Genomic DNA, 17,500 nt, shown 5'->3' on the forward strand with positions numbered 1-17,500 from the left:
CGAGATAAAAAAGGAGAAAGAATAACTGAAAGAGGGAAAAATAAAAGGATAAAGAGATGCCAGATGAGAGAGGGAAAAAAACTAAAGACAATTTACAAAAGTAGGAAGAGGAAAAACCATAAAGAGGGAAATAGACTGAGGAAGGAAGGTTGCAGAAACTGGAAGAAGAGAGGAAAAAAAAAGAAGGATGGTTGAGGAAAAAAAACAAAATAAACAGAAGAAGGGAAAGATTTGGAAGTGAGAGATGCTGAGGGAAGAGGAAAGAGGGAACGCAGATCGCTTATCTGATAAAAACGAGAGTAAAATGTGAGAGTAGAAAGAGAGCGGATGTGAAAAAGCAAATGGTGATGAAAAGAGAGAGAAACACTGGATGTGCTCTATCTCTCTCCTACACAGACACACACACAAAGTAAGTGTCTCTCGCTCAATCGTGAACTTGCTGTAGCTCTAATCACATCTCACACCGTCAACAATTATCAGCACCGAGGGAACAAAAGTAGGGCACAGGGAGCTGGGGGGAGAGTGAGAGAGAGAGAGGGAGAGAGAGAGGGGGACAGAGAGAGAGAGAGAGAGAGAGAGAAAAAAAGAAAAAGAGAGAGGGAAAGAGATATGGGGCAAAACAACAAACCAAAGGGAGTGAGAAATGAAGAGAGAAAGAGAGAGAGATGTCCGTCGATAATGACAGATTACTGTAATTCAGACTGTCAGGATCATCGACCTGCACATCTCACGCCAATCAATAACACACACATACACACATACACGTACATGGGTGAGATTGCTGCTAGTGATGTCTCAAGCTGGGCCAAACAATCTCTGTAGCTCAGAAAACACACCAGAGAATCTCTATGTCTGTCTGTTACTCCATGTATCTGTCTGCTTCCCTTTATTTGTCTGTCTGTCTGCTGTCCTGTCTGTCTCTCTGTATGCTGAGAGAGAGAGAGAGAGAGAGAGGGGGAGAGAGAGCCTGTCTGTCTGTTTCCCTGTGTCTTTCTGTCTATATACTATACAGAACACGCACACACACACACACTCACATACATGCGCACACGCATGCACTTTCTCCATCAGTACTGGACCCCAGTATAGTACTGGGACAGATGGATAGAGACAGAGACAGTTAGACAGAAAGAGACAGAAAAAAGTGGAGTAAATTGTCAGGGTGATTTGTGAGCGAGTGATCAGAGCGATTCCATCACCTGAGACGAGAGAGAGAGAACGAGTGCAACAGCACAACAAAAACGTCAATAATTATCGAACGGCTCGCTTGTCTACCTGCTCCGTGTGTGTGTGTGTGTGTGTGTGTGTGTGTGTGTGTGTGTGTGTGCGTGTGTGTGCGTGCGCGCGTGTATGTGTTCCAGAGTCAATTGCCACATAAACTTACACACACACACCTATACACACACACAAAAAACTGAACGAGCAGGTCAGTGTGACATTAGAGGACAACAGAAAGAGAGGGAGAGAATATACTGATTAAACCTGCGTACACACACACACACACACACACACACACACACAGCACATTCTTATATATATACGTGTGGAGACGGGTAGCTGAACCCAACGAGGTGTGTGAGGAGAGGTAGCTGAACCTGACGGAGTGTGTGAGGAGGGGTAGCTGAACCCGACGGAGTGTGTGAGGAGGGGTAGCTGAAGCTGACGGAGTGTGTTAGAAGAGGTAGCTGAACCTGACGGAGTGTGTTAGAAGAGGTAGCTGAACCTGACGGAGTGTGTGAGGAGGAGTAGCTGAACCTGACGGAGTGTGTGAGGAAAGGTAGCTGAACCTGACGGAGTGTATGAGGAGAGGTAGCTGAACTCGACGGAATGTGTGAGGAGGGGTAGCTGAACCTGACGGAGTGTGTGAGGAGAGGTAGCTGAACCTGACGGAGTGTGTGAGGAGAGGTAGCTGAACCTGACGGAGTGTGTGAGGAGAGGTAGCTGAACCTGACGGAGTGTGTGAGGAGGGGTAGCTGAACCCGACGGAGTGTGTGAGAAGGGGTAGCTGAAGCTGACGGAGTGTGTGAGGAGAGGTAGCTGAACCTGACGGAGTGTGTGAGAAGGGGTAGCTGGACCTGACGGAGTGTGTGAGGAGGAGTAGCTGAACCTGACGGAGTGTGTGAGGAAAGGTAGCTAAACCTGACGGACTGTGTGAGGAGAGGTAGCTGAACTTGACGGAGTGTGTGAGGAGGGGTAGCTGAACCTGACGGAGTGTGTGAGGAGGGGTAGCTGAACCTGACGGAGTGTGTTAGAAGAGGTAGCTGAACCTACGGAGTGTGTGAGGAGAGGTAGCTGAACCTGACGGAGTGTGTGAGGAGGGGTAGCTGAACCTGACGGAGTGTGTTAGAAGAGGTAGCTGAACCTGACGGAGTGTGTGAGGAGAGGTAGCTGAACCTGGCGGAGTGTGTGAGGAGAGGTAGCTGAACCTGACGGAGTGTGTGAGGAGGGGTAGCTGAACCTGACGGAGTGTGTGAGAAGAGGTAGCTGAACCTGACGGAGTGTGTGAGGAGGGGTAGCTGAATGGTGAAAGGATACAAGTTCTGGTAGAGGGCAATGAGGGATTTCAGAGCACGGCTGGCGTTGATGGCCGTCGCTCGCACCATTGTGGGTAAAATCTTACTATCCACTATAGCGCCATCAAACAGCGGCCCAAAGAACGGCACCTAAGGAGGAGAGAGAGAATCAGCATGGACACACTTTATACCTCACACTCACCATGATGCGAGACTAAACTGTAGTCCCGTCTCCTCGCTGTTTGAATAAGGTGAAGCCTTGAACCCTCAATGTGAGATTACCCCGAAACCCCGCCTCCTCACTGTGATACCAAACCTAAGCTGTCACATCACTACAGTATAATACTAAACTAAAGCCACAGCTCCTTATTGTGAGACCAAAACAAAGCCCTGCCTCTCCTCTGAGACTAAACCGAAGCCCCTCTTCCTTACTGAGACTAAGTGAAGCCTGCTTTTTTAAGACTAAATCAAAACCCTGCCTCTCACTGTGAGATAAAACCAAGCCTAAGCTTCCTCTTTAGATTAAGACTAATCTTCACTAAGACTAACCTTAAGCTCCACCTGCTTACTTTAAGACTAACCCGAAGTCCCTCTTACTTACTGTGAGACTAACCCGAAACCTCTCCCCTCACTGTGAGACTAACCTGAAGCTCCGCCTCCTTACTGGAAGACCAAATTTATGCCCTGCCTCACCTCCGTGAGACTAAACCGAAGCCCTGTCTTCTCACACTAAGACAAAACTGAAGCCCCACCTCTCCTCTGTGAGACTAAACCGAAGCCATGCCTCCTTACTGTAAGACTAAACTAAAGTCCCACATTCTCAGCGTAAAATAAAACTGAAGCCTCTTGCTCCTGGTCCGTTTGTTGCTGAAATCTGATTCTCAGAGTCCGTCCCAGCTGATTGGATTAATGGATCACAGATCCGATTCCACTCGGCTCCACCACACAGAGCGCTCACTGGACGGCCTCGTCCCAAACCCCCCCACATCCCCTCTGCCGAGTGCTCTTAGTTCACCAACACCCTAGTTTTTTTCTTTTTCTACATTCATTCTTACTTTGTAATGTAAAGTCATTCTTTATTTCTGTCTCTCCTCGTGTTGTCCTTATTTTCTTATCACACGTGTAAGATAGGTGTGTGTGTGTGTGTGTGTGTGTACGTGTATGAGAGACATGCCTCTGGTTTCTTGATGATCTGGATGCTGTACATGTGGTTCTTCATGGGGTAGATGATGATGAGGACGTCTCCAAACTCAGTTGGGATTATTCCCCTCCTGTAGTCCCGAGTGTGTTCCGACCACACGATGTGAACCTCATCGTTCCCCAAGTGCCTCAACTGGGTGTGTGTGTGTGTCAGAGAGAGAGAGAGAGAGAGATATTAAATCAGCCATACAAAAAACCCCAAACACATTAAACATTCACAATTTAAGCAATGAACTAAGGATCTCCTGTTGCTATGACAACATAACTTTAAATTTAACTATATATTTAATAATCACGCTGCTAACAAACAATAAAACTGTTCTTTCTAAAAAACTAACAGAAGCAAACAAGAACGTAACGAGCCAGTAGTGTTCAAATGAATATTTATAATGTAATATTTTAGTGGGCGTGTCTTTATTAACATCAGTGTAATGCACTGAATCATTATTGTAATAACAGAGGCGCATCTCTGGATGAAAATTCTCCTCCTGTGTGCGGTTCTAGTCCTGCGTAAGTGACAATAAATAAATATTATTACGTTACACATGCTCTCCTTCCATTTTGACGTGGATAATGCGGCGCATTAGGAACGCTAGTTCACATGAATAAATGCGGCGAGGTTATGAAACTCTCAGACCTGGAGCGAAATGGCAGTGCGACAGCACGGAAAGAAGAATAAATCCTGACCCCGAGCGGATGAATGAGCGTGGATCGGTGATGGCGGCTCGGCCGACACGCTTTAGCGTCTGTTTAACGTGGTTTAGCGTCACTGCTGGCCCATCTCGCTCGGGATAAAGTTCCCAGAAGCCCTCGCAAATCCAATTTGGAGCTGAAAAGTCATGCGGGGCCGAGCGGCGAGGGGACAGGAGCAATCTAATTTGGAAGCACAATGGCCATGTGTGGCTCCCCCTTTAGGCCGTTTGTACACACACGCACACACAAATTACAGCGATGAATTACAGCAAGTACAAGCCATGTTACCGGGCACTGCCTCTGCCATTTTGTCTTAGGGTGGTGTGTGTGTATGTGTGTGTGTGTGTGTGTGTGTGTGTGTGTGTGTGTGTGGTTATTGGACACTAAGAGCAGCCTGGACACTCTTCCCTTTCCATCATCTTTCATGGACATTTTAAGAAATGGCTTGTTTTGTTTGGCACAACCTCTCTCTCTTTCACACACACACACACACACACACACACACACACACACACACACACACGACCATTAAACTAAAAGATTAATGGCAGATTTATTGCGCAGTATTTCACTGCAGTTTTATACATACAGCTGTCTTAACACATTATTACCAACCTGTTAATTATCAGTTAAATCCAACGTAATAACATTTATGGATACGAGAAGACACGATTACGAAATGAAAACATCCATGATTACAGTCACTGTGTTATATATTACATTTACATTTGCACTATCAGCCATAACGTTAAACCCACTGCCAGGCGAAGTGAACAGTTATCTCATTACAGTGGCATCTCTCAGGGGGTGGGGTTTATTATATAGACCAAACTGTGCTGTCTACACACAACCTCTGGGTCTGAGAGAAAGGTATCAGGACACACTGCACGTCACAGATAATAGGGCTGCGTAGATGCAGTCTAAATAGCCTCCTTTGCAACTGCAGTGCTGCAGGTCATTGGGATGCTTCTTGTGCACCAACATTACCACCTGGATGAGGGTGGAACTATCAAGGACTGAACACGTTTACATTGGAATTCAGTTCCACTGCCCCTATTATCTTTGGTGCCAAGCCACACTGGAGCAACTATGTGGAGGACTCGTCTTTACCAAACTGGACCTGAGATTGTGTAGAACCTCATCTGTATATGGAAACGTGGCAAAAGAAAATCTTCACTTTTTATAAACACATTGCACTAACAGTACTGGATGAGGTAGTCAACATCCCAGCAGTGTCTCATTCATTTGTCAGTGAGATACACTCAATATCTGGAGTTGCATGTGCATCTTAGATCTAACGGTGTGTTGCACATATCACACGTCTCAAAACGTCAGAAGTCTGTTCTATGATGGAGGGTTCTCCCTTTTCCACACAGAACTCATCTTACCCGTCCCTACCTCAGCTCCCATATTAACGATAATGAGTCAACCCCTCCATTCCTTTTGTAAGGAACGCTGAGGCCAAAACATTCCCAACTTCTCCCTCGGTCTCAAGTGACAGCACTAGTGACAGATGATTGTTTTTCCTCAAACAAGCTCGGGTTACAGCCAGGACCGTTAGCGTTCATTAGACTCATTATTAGATTTCTATTGTCCAGTAAACGGAAAAAGAGGAAGACTGGCGGAGACAGACAGATCTGCAAGACGGACGGTTCAGTAACCAAAGCAGAAAATGAGAGAATAATGAAGCTAGGACAGTTGGACGCAGGGCATCCGGTGTTTTCAGGGTACTTGACTTTTCCTGCATGACTTTATTCAGTAAACAACATGGACAAATGGACAGGCTCCATACCCACAGGCAATAACGTAAGCAACATGGACACATGCACAAGAGAGAATCATGGATGTGAATTTAGTTCATTTTTTGCTGTTTAATATGTCCTCACTGGCTGATATGAGTTACTGGAATTTGTCTCTGTGATGAGGCTGTATGCTATAACAACCTCAATTCTATCTCCTTCTTCCTTTATCACATCTTCTCTTCATCCACACAACGACTTTTACACCTCAGATAAGCGAGAAAGTCTCATTTCATCTTAATTAGCCTCCTTTTTTTCGTAAGAAGAAAAAAAAAATCATTCAGGTGGTTTTATACTCATATTCAAAATGTGCACAAAAGCAGGTGGATGTGAACTGGAGTCGAGACGAGAGAAAGAGCGCGAGGTAAGAGGTGTGGGGGAGAGAGAGGTAGCTGTGAAAGAAGGGCGACATGGGGCTGTTATCCACCATTATTTGCTCCTCTTTTCTCTCGTGCTGAGGTGAAAATGCTGCGGGCCGGGAACACAAAGGCCGAGCTCGCGGCAGGTAGAAATGCGGGTCGAGGTCAGCGTGGCTTTGTGAACCACTTCAACCGGCACAGGAGGAGCTGAGACGCTCTCTGAGAGGGAGAGAGGGAGAGAGACACACATCTCTATTCTTTCCTTGCGTCTCCGCTCGCTCTGTATGTCTCACTGCCAGTTTCAGCCTCAGACTGCTCAGGGGTCGGAGGTTACCGCAGCGAGTGGAAAAGTGGAGTAAAGCCATCCTGCTTGATCTTTTGTGAGTCTTTAAAAGGACAAACATGATGTCTTCATGGTGTGAAAAAGAAAAAGAAGCATATTTACACAGTGTCTATTGATCATGATTCATACCAATTGACACAATCAGGTTTTTTTTTGTTATTACGCTGGTAATCGATAAATTTATAATTCCTATAATTATTACGACTACTATTGACTCAAACCTGAGATCATTTCAGCCTATAAATGTCCCTCAAATTAAATAGAAAAATAAACTACATTTAAATAACAAGTATAATAATCATATACTACAATTCAGATGATCTATTATCTGTTGTAACGAATTTATTAAAACCGACCGATACTATAATATAACGATACATCGTTGCCAAGTCAATAAAAAATTGCAATTCTGTAAGTATCACAATTTTATTAATATCCTGATTCGATATTAGATTTCCCCCCTTTCTGGTTTTTGTTACAATTTTAAACCTTTGAAAAAAGTTTCATGGGTAATATTCATTCCTTATATCATTTATTAAAAACCAAGCACAGCATTTAAACAACACAAACTTCAAATACAAGAACTTAACATTAAACTTGTGCAAAAAAGCTACATCTGACCGAGCAGCATGTATCCTTGTCATCCACCATAATTAAATAAAAACATGATTCACTCCTACCACACGGGTGAAAATGTGTGAATACCTTTTTGGTGAGCGAGTCGTCGGAGTCAGGTGGCATGCGTGTGGACACATGGAACATGACCTCCACAGTGGACGTTGCGAAGTACGGCATGGTCAAACCTGTACTCTTATTTCTCTGGAGACCTCCCATGAAGCCACAGTGACTCGTCAGGTTCACCTACACACACACACACACACACACAAAACGTTTCTGTCTGATGGATTTTAAAGAGCTAGAATTCTTACAGATTTTAAAGTATTACAAAGTATTTGAAAAATACAAAAAAATGCTGTGTAACTTGGAAAAATGAGAAAACATTGTTTTAGTTACGTATCGCGATTCTTTCGTGTGGAGAGTCATGTATTGATTTTTCACATAACTTTTAACTTGTGTTTGATGATGTAAAATATTGCTCTTTCTCTATAATCCTGCGCACTCTAATATTTGCTAAATTGGTTTATAATTGCAAGAAAATCTGAATTTTTTTTTCTTTTTTAATTATATTTATATAAAATCGCAATAAAAATCTAATCAGCCCGTGGTTATTACAATAATAGTGTATCGGGTGATCCCTGGTGATTCTTGTCCCTAGTAACTCTAGTAACTATGAAAAGTTTAAATGTCATTTCTCGTACAAAGAAAGCATTTCCTTCCTGCCAAGCTTCTGTTCCACTCTCCAGTCCACTAGGTGGTGGTATTGCACCAACTGCTCATAAGCTCATATAGAAGAAGAAACAATACGCTGCCAAAATGGGAGTATTTGCAGAAAATGTGAACAGTTTATTTTTTCTGCAAAAGCTGTGGTATAGTTTTGTAGTATTCGTCAATTAATCGACTTTAACTGACATTAGCCTGTTGCTAACTATAGCTAATCTAAACTTAACCAATCAGACTGCCAGACCGTGCACTATCGGTGAATTCCCCCCCCGTATTTATTCGAAATGCTGCACATCACATGACTTGAAGATGCACCATCTATAATCGCCCACCACGTTGCCATGGTTACTTGATGGGAGGGGCAAAGTGTTTAAAGATTCGCCCCTGCAGGGAGAACAGAGAGGAGAGCGCTTACCTCCCACCCCAGACCAGACACAAAGTCCTCGTAGGCCTGACTGCCGCTGGTGTTGGACAGGATGGAGTGTTTGTCCTCCTGTCCCTCCGCCACGTAAAACACAGCGATCTTGTGTGTCTCGCGGCTGTGGGCTCGAAACACAACATGTGAGTCTCAGTGCCAGCTTCAACAAAAGCCCAACACACACATACACACACATAAACGTCTGGAGACTCACCACTGTCGGGAGTCGAGGTTCTTCAGCTCTCGCAGCAGTTTCTCGTTCTTCTTCAGCAGGTGGAAGCTGCTCCTGTAGTAGAAAAATATATCATGTTTGAATTAGATCATCATCGTCGTCATCATCATCATCCAAATCACTCCAACCTCAGGCCACACCCACTTTCCAAGTGACTGATTTCAATCAATTAACATTTATAATCCAACCTGAAAGCTTGAAATACAGTACATAAAAAATTAAATACAAATAATAAAATAAGAATGAAAAAGTAAACACTTTAATGGAAAGATGATTTAATAATAAATAAAAAAATTGTGAAACCAGCGTCATGTGGACTTCTAATTAATTTTGTGATCGAAATCTGAACAGGCAAACGGACATTAGGAAGCAGATACCTGAGAAAAATATACCCTTGTCTGCTTCCGTGTGTAATATTCACCTGAAATTGAGCAAGGGTGCAGAACAACCAGCAAAATAACAGAAGAGACGTTACACGAGCTGTACATCCTGCACTGTTGTTCCCGTGTGGCCGAGCTTAACGGAACGAACATCAGAAGCTCTTATATCATCTCAGTTCCTGAATCTTGAAGAAACGAGAATGACGTTTCGAAGCTCACATGCACACATACACACACACTCCTAAAGCAATAATCACACTCTGATGATATTCTTCCAAGACGGAAATCAGTTAAACACGCATCATGTTGAGAAACCTAACCACACATGCACACTGGACTTGTCAGCTTCTCGTCGCTATGGTAACTCACACATTACACCACGCTCCACATGTGTGTCTAACTTTAGATTGGATTATACCTAACGTACAGATAAGCACAGACTTCATACGGAATGAATCCGTACAAAGCGAAGAGGTTATTTATGGTTTCCTGCTCTGAAGCGCACTACGGTGCTGTTTATTAGGACACAGCCTTCCTAATTATCCACAGCTTTGTTTTTCTCACAGGCTCCTGGAAGAGGAAACGCACGGAAAAAACACAGACTCATGCGAGTGTGATACAACAAGCTCATTCTAAAACACACACACAGCAAACTTGAACCTGATCATTTTGTTTTCCTATAACGGCACGACTCTGTTTATTTCACTCCCATCACACCACAGCAATTCACCCGCACGTTTTTATTCATTAAAGACCAACATGTCACACGCATTATCTGTTTATAGTTACACTTAATGCTGTGGAACGTCAGTAAAGCGAGCTGGTTCCTGTTTAGGCACCTATAAGCACGCCTCCCCTCTGCAGTCTCTCTTTATTCTCTGTCTTAAAGCTAAAACAGCCAAAAAACTAATCACAGCTTTACAACCACTCACAAGGAAGGAGCAGATAGCGCTGTCCTCCGAGTGTGTTACGCCGCCCCCCACGGTGCGTGAGCGAGCAGTTCGAAAAAAGATGCGGTCGGCTGGCATCACGTGGTTCGGAGGAAACACGTGATAGTCTTCGGCCCTCCCGACTGAGTGTTAGTAGTAGCCCTATTGTGGGAGCCTACTAGTGACGGGAAGGAATTGGACACAACTAAATTAGGAAAAAAAAAAAAAAAGATAGAAGGAGCGATACTCTGACAAAATGCTGAAAATATTTTGTTCAGAAACCTTGGTGTACTTTTAATAAATTCGTTGAATTTAAAAGTTAAGCCTCAATAGTAAAAAAAAAAAGAGTGAATTGTAGGTAGAGATATATACAGTGGAACCTTGGACTGAGAGTAACTCGGTCTGCGAGCGTTTTGCAAGACGAGCAAAAATTTTTAAGTAAATTTTAACTTGATGAATGGTCTTGATTACATGCCTAATAGGCACATGCCTAATAGGCATGTGCTTTGTCCGCCAAGAGCGTCACGTGACCACAACTGAGCCAAAAGTTCTTCTCTCTTACACCCTATGGGATTATGTTTACTATAACACTGTGACCACGTGTGTGTGTGCGCCTTAAAGCAAAAGTTATTATAAATGTTCCTTGTTGAAGATCCAGTTTTTAGTCTCTCTCTGTCACTAAAGCAGTGATCCCGTAAATGTGTGCGCGCGCGTCATTAGAGAGGTTCCCTGTTAAAGAAGTTTCCTGACATGGCAGTGTTTTCATTAGTTTGTGTTTGTGCACATACCCCAGCCAGAACTCTTTTTAAAGGTAAAGTGAAAATAATCTTTTTTAAAATTTTTATTTTATATACATTTTTTATATGAATATTTTTGGGTTGTGGAACAAATCATCAGTTGTTTCATTATTTCTTATGGGTGAAATTTTGATATACAAGTGATTTAATATACAAGCATGCTTCTGGAACAAACTATGCTCGCAATCCAAGGTTTTTCGAACTGCTCGAAATTTACTGTTGGGACCTGTAAGTGCACCAAAAAATAAAATAAAATAAAAGTGTAAATCGATTCGAATTGGTTCAATTAACTGAATCGATCAATAAAAGATAAATAAATTACAGCTCTAGTGGAGTCAAAAATTACATTATATTATTGGTTATATTAAAACGTCTGCTGCCCTGTCCTGCCCTGCACTGTCTTATCAGCGCTTTCCGTTCAATGCTACTGTCTCCCCAGTCACTGCTGTGCAGGTGTGAACATCAGTTCATTTGTAACTGTGGTCTGACCAAAAATGGATGCCCCACTTGTGATTTGCATGAAAAAAGAGCAGCGTGCAGTGGTAATTTTTTTTTGTGGTCTGAGGGTGTACCTGGTGCCGAAACAACGCACATAAGAGTATAAACAGTTTATTAAACAGAATCATTAATAGGGACGAGACGTGATTCATCACTACAAGCCTAAAAGTAAACAGCAGAGTACAGAACGGAAACATCCTCAATTGCTGAAGGAGAAAAAGTCAACCAACAGCTGAAAAATTCATCAATACTTTTATAGGATTTTCAAGGGCCAGTACTGGAACATCATCAGGAACAAGGTTCCACAATCAACAGTGCTCGTTACAGTGAGAGGCCTAATGAAGAGCTGAAGTTCACACTAAACTTTTTAACCGATCCGAGGGTCACATGCGTGCCGGACCACAGGGAGAGATGCGTATGGATGATGGATCAATGATACGTATCAGAACAAGCGCATTAATATAATCCGTTACTGTTCGGTTCATTCTGATATTAACATAATGTCGTTTAAGGGATCATGAACATAAAGCGTTATCATCTAATACCCACAGAGTGTGTGTGTATGTGTGCGTGTGCATGCATACGTGTGTGTGTCTCCAGCTCCCTCCTGCACTGTACTCATTCTGCCTTTCTCTTCATATTCAATGTAAAACTCCTGAAATGGTGTGAGATAATGCAACTCTTACTTTTCTCTCTCCTCTCTCCGCGTGAGTCATGCGTAAAAGCCACGCGCCGCGCTCTAAAAGGACTTTTTTGTTTCGTGCTCTTTTTCTTTCGAGTAAAGAGGCCTCTTTATTAGCCTGTTGCAACGTAATGGTCTTCATTTTGCCCATTGAAAGCGAGCCATTTCAGGAGACGGAGAAGAAAAAAAAAAAAAAAAAACAGCAGCACAAAGAGCGCGAGCCGGCGTTCACAAAGCCCTCGGCGGATCGCGGCTCTTAAATGACACCTGAACGGCTGGAGGACGATTCCTCATTAAAGAGCCGCGCACTCGCTCCTTCAGCTCGCTCCACCTTTCTAATAACGCCGGATTTTAAAGCTAGCGGCCTTTTATTCACAGCCCAAATGAAAGGCAGAGCAGACGACCGAGCCTTTAAGAATTAATCTGTCATACGACCACTCAAACACACACACACACAGTGTTACACTTCCCTCCAAGAGGACAATGCAAAAACTATTTTGCCTCAATGCACTTTGGAGCTCATGTATATCATAGAAATTAATGCCAGTACATTACTACCTCACGCACACAAAAAAAACAACCCAATTACAGCTAATCTGGAAATATTCGGCTTTTTATACGGAGAAAAACGACGGCAGCGAGGGGACGAGGCGCGAGGAGGGAAGAGAAATGCACACGATGAGCTGATGAGCTAAGAAAATGAATACACACCGACTGTTAAGTGTTGATTACACGGGACACGTACACACAAACACACACAAAAACGTTCACAACAGTTAACTCAACACACACCTATTGCAATATCCCAGTCCAAACGTTACGTCAGTGTTAGTTATTTTACACTTTATTGTTTCCATCGAGCTCAGACAGTTACCCACGCGCAGCTTCACCGTGTCCTGAGATTCCAACTCTGATGAAAAGGTGATGAAATCCGTTTTATTTCATTATGTCGAGTTGTTAAATGAATAAAATGCGGCGTGTGTGTTTACCGCCGTGCGGTAAAGAAAAACGAGTCCACGGTGAGAAGGAGAATCTGACTGAGCGCTCGCCTGCAACGCTTACAGACAAACTTTACCCTTCATTCGACTCGTCCTTCCTGTGCTGTGTGAAAAATTAACTTTGTCGCCGACTTCAAAGCGACAAAATGAATAATTAATAATTAATAGAGTTTTATACATTTCTGTATTTCATTTTAGCACATGGTGTGCACGTGTTTACAGCCAGAACATGAACTTCAGTGCAACATAGATTGTAGTTACATCAGACTGACAGGCGGTGGCGCTGGACTTAACGTTGCTCCTCAATCAAGCGGGAGACGAGGGCACAAACCCCAGATCAGAAATGAGACACTTTTTTTGTCATTCAGTGTGTGCCAAGTGTGTGTCAGTGTGTGTCGGAGTGTATGGGTGTGTCAGGATGTCTCAGGGTGTCTTAGGGTGTTTTAGTGTGTTTCGAGTGTCTTGGGAGTGTATGAGTGTGTCTCAGGATGTCTCAGGGTGTTGTAATGTATGTCAGTGTGTTTTGAGTGTGTCAGAGTGTTTGGATGTGTGTCAGGATGTCTTAGGGTGTCAATGTGTGTCAGGGCGTCTTAGGGTGTTTTAGTATGTTTTGAGTGTGTTGGAATGTATGGGTGTGTGTCAGGATGTCTCAGCGTGTCTCAGAGCGTCTCAGGATGTCTTAATGTGTGTCAGAGTGTGTGTGTGTGTGTGTGTATGTATGGTCGTGCTCCTCACCTCTTCTCCCAGGAGTTCATGCCCAGGACGTTGAGGAGGAGCCTGCAGTAGTAGAAGGCGGACTGCGGTCTCTGGGCCGAGGGCTCCGGCTGCTCCACGGCCTTCATGTGGACGTCGTTCCCGTGTTTCCCGGCGAAGTCCCACTCCTCCGTGCTCTGCTTCAGGATGGCATTGATGACATCGTTCTCCTGCTTCTCTGACACGCAGCAAGGGGGCGGAGCCGGGATGTTCAGAGGTGTTCCGGTTCTCTGGAGGCACTCTGGACTCGAAGAACCCAAATACTGTAGCACCTCGTCCAAAACGTCCTCGCCGTCCTGAAGGGAATCCCAACTTGGAATTATTTCACGGCACCGCCGCTTCGCTAACGGCGCCATCGTCTCCGAAAGAGTCTCCTCGTCCTCCTCTTCTTCTTCTTTTTCTTCTTCCTCCTCCTCTTCTTCTTCTTCCTCTTCCTCTTTTTCCACGTCCTTGTTATCCGACAGGTTGTCCTTCTCATCCTGCTCTACCGAGTCTCGTTCTGCACCGTGCTCTCTGTTGCCCCCTGCGGGACTGGTGTGTAACGCCCGGCTCTGAGGAGTGCACTGAGGTGGGGCGTAGAGCACGGCCGAATCCCAGGAGTGCTTTCCGGAAATGTCCCTGATGACGAGGCGGACGCAGGCGTCGGGGGCCACGAGACCGGAGGCCATGTTGTCATCGGAGCGGATCTGGAGACAGGAGAGCAGCGTGGAACCGTTCAGGACGAAGAACTGCAGGTTGGGCGTGTGGAAGAGCTCGGGCGCGAGATCGGCACTCTGGCAGTACGGGTTGTCGTGGTTCTCGCACACCTGACTGGTGAGGGCGGCTGGACCGCCGGCGCCCAGGGGGAAGTGAGACAGGTGATTCAACAGGTGAGACACCACCGTCCGGGCGGCGATGGAGATCAGACCCTGCTGCATACGGTTCCTCACTGAGACGGGGACGAAAACAAGAAGAAATCAGTGAGAGAAGTAAAGGAAGAGAATCAGTGAGAGAAGGGATAAAGGTAGAGAAATGATCTGAGTGAGAGAAAACAAAAAGAGAAAGAGGAGAGGAAAACCTGAGATGAATCACGTGAGGAGTGTAAGACAAGAAAAAAAGAAAAGTGCGACAGGAAAGCGCTGGTGTCAAAGGATACAATATGGAGCTAAGAAAGAGAGAACAAAGGAGAAATAAAAGAGAAAAAGGTTTGTAAGAGTAAGAAAGCTTGTAAATGTCAGAATGGAGATAAAGAAAGAATAAAGAGTTAATAAGAGAAAGACATGAAGGTAATAAAGAAGAGGGAGAGAGAGAACAGAATTTTTTTTTTTTTTAAAAGACAGAGAGACGAAAGACCATGGGGGGAGCAATAAAGGTAAAAACTGACAGTGAGAAAAAGTGAAAAGCGAGTATGAAGGAGAGATACAGGAAGATCACAAATAAGTTCGCAACTCTCCTGCTAGCCCCGCCCCCTAAGGACCTGTTAACGGTAGCTAATCACTCGGGTGTGTGTTCCAGCATTTAGCTAAAAGATGGTGTAACTGACACTAAACACTCGTCATCTCCATGATTTACACACACACACACAGAGTTTTGAGGAAGACTCTAACAGGTTCTGCGTGAGGAACCTGGAGTCTGCATGCCTGGCTCCGGCTCGGCTTCATTACGAGCTGCCGAGCTCCTGCTGTTTACCAGAAACGAGTGCAGGAATTAAAGCAGCATGGGGCAGCGGAGAGAGATACAGGAACACACTCCCGCATCACACCGAGCTGATTCAGTGTCTCACACTCCCCCTGACGAGCACCCCGCTCTCCATTAACCACAGCAAGAGGAGGAGGAGGACGAGTGACCTGCAGCGAACAACACTGTGAGTGTCCTCGTATTACACTCCCGTATCACAATAATTACACAGCAGCAGAGTTCTGCATTCTGATTGGTCAGAAGGTGCTGATTAGTTCTCTATGGGAGCGGCTCTGTAAGTAGCGCAGGTTTATATTAATGCTGATAGGTTATCTTTTTCTATAGCAACAGCTGGTAAACAGGGATGTGTACAGCGCATGCTCCACGTCCGTTTTTCTCTGAGGAGATGTTTCCGTGGCGACGGTGGAAGGAGACTCCAGTGTCAGCTCTGGAATATCTTTCGCGATCACTCAAGTATCCATGTAACTATCTTATCTAGCAGCGTTAAAGCCGTTACTATAGCGACCAGTAATGTGAGCGCACCACAGCCCTAATTAAAAATCTTTCTAAGCATATGACATGATTGAAAAATCAACATATGTGTCTGGTAACACGTGAGTGATGTCAGAGTGAATAAAGGGTAGAATAACGGGTGAATAAATACCCTCGGCGACCGGCTGCATTTTAGCCGAGCGCTCCGAGTCAGGCGAGTGCAGAGGCTCGGGCTCCTTCAAACCCTCCAGCACCAGGAAGGGGTCAAAGGTCGAACTGCTGAGGTCGGAGAGGTTCAGAGGGAAGTAACGGGGATTACTGAAACTCTGAGCGCCGTACACACAGCCGTGCAGCACCTGAAAACACACACAAACTTTCAAAACTTTGTTTCTTTGTATCAGGATTGTTTAACCGATCTGATCAGCCCTGGGAACAAGGAGGTTATATAAACGGTACCTGTGTGTGTGTGTGTGTTGTGTGTGTGTGTGTGTGTGTGTGTGAGAGAGAGAGAGAGAGAGAGAGTGTATCAGACCTTATAGATGGCACTGAGGACGGTTCTGTCTGATTTGTCTTTATCTTGTGAGAGAGTCTGAATCGGTTGCAGCAGAGTTTTCGGAGGAAGAGCCATGACCCAGTCCAACAAACACAGCAGGAGGGACACAACCAGCTACACACACACACACACACACACATATACACTTGTTATTAAGATCTAAAAAATAAACAGTGATCAAATCTATACTAGTTTACACTTTATTAACACTAATACTAATAAATATACTCATATCAGAGTATTAATGTGTAATTTATACAGTAAATGCGATAAACCCTTTTTAAAGCTAAAAAAGGCAAAAAACAATGGTGTCTTATCATCCTATAATCACAGTCAGTTACTGGATTACAAATAAATAGACCACAAAGTGCTTACCATATATAGCAATTAGGGGTGTGTCTTAATGCCCGTGAACATCAGTGCTAAAGCAGGATAATTCAGTGTGTTTGAGACTGATTATGTACAGCTGTGTGCATAAACGTGCAATTAAGTTTTTCCACGCTGGTGCGTCTCATACATACATACATACATACATACACACATTGTGTAAGTTTATATATACATATTTGTGTCATATCTTTTTGATGTGTTTAAGACGTTTCTATGATCCATCACATTTATCACAATATACACAGAACAGTAGGTTCTCTATTCAATATATTTCTCTATTGTGAAATCCACACACACACACACACACACAGACTGGAGGCGGGAATGGGACCTCTTGACCCTGGGAGTTGCAAGGTGACAGTGATGACCACTAAGCCACTGTGCTGCTCGAATTAAATTAAATGAATAATTCAGATTTATTGTCTTTATTTAAAATATAATGTTAATATTATTGTGCTGTACTAAAAAAACACC

At 44.1% G+C, this 17,500-nt stretch overlaps 1 protein-coding gene across 6 annotated transcripts in view; it reads right to left on the minus strand.

Moving 5' to 3' along the window:
* Positions 1 to 17,500, minus strand: part of ralgapa1 (Ral GTPase activating protein catalytic subunit alpha 1) — a 54,749-nt gene that overhangs the window by 12,110 nt on the left and 25,139 nt on the right. For all 6 annotated transcript variants that reach the window (XM_053509233.1, XM_053509228.1, XM_053509232.1 and 3 more), the window contains 8 exons: positions 16,616 to 16,750; positions 16,256 to 16,439; positions 13,918 to 14,863; positions 8,881 to 8,952; positions 8,664 to 8,787; positions 7,613 to 7,768; positions 3,688 to 3,846; positions 2,536 to 2,663 (listed from right to left, as the gene is read on the minus strand). In XM_053509233.1, coding sequence (XP_053365208.1) covers positions 2,536 to 2,663; positions 3,688 to 3,846; positions 7,613 to 7,768; positions 8,664 to 8,787; positions 8,881 to 8,952; positions 13,918 to 14,863; positions 16,256 to 16,439; positions 16,616 to 16,750 — 1,904 coding nt within the window. The remainder of the gene's footprint in view (positions 1 to 2,535; positions 2,664 to 3,687; positions 3,847 to 7,612; positions 7,769 to 8,663; positions 8,788 to 8,880; positions 8,953 to 13,917; positions 14,864 to 16,255; positions 16,440 to 16,615; positions 16,751 to 17,500) is intronic.

The sequence above is a fragment of the Clarias gariepinus genome, chromosome 13 (assembly GCF_024256425.1).
Source record: "Clarias gariepinus isolate MV-2021 ecotype Netherlands chromosome 13, CGAR_prim_01v2, whole genome shotgun sequence".
Taxonomy (NCBI): domain Eukaryota; kingdom Metazoa; phylum Chordata; class Actinopteri; order Siluriformes; family Clariidae; genus Clarias; species Clarias gariepinus.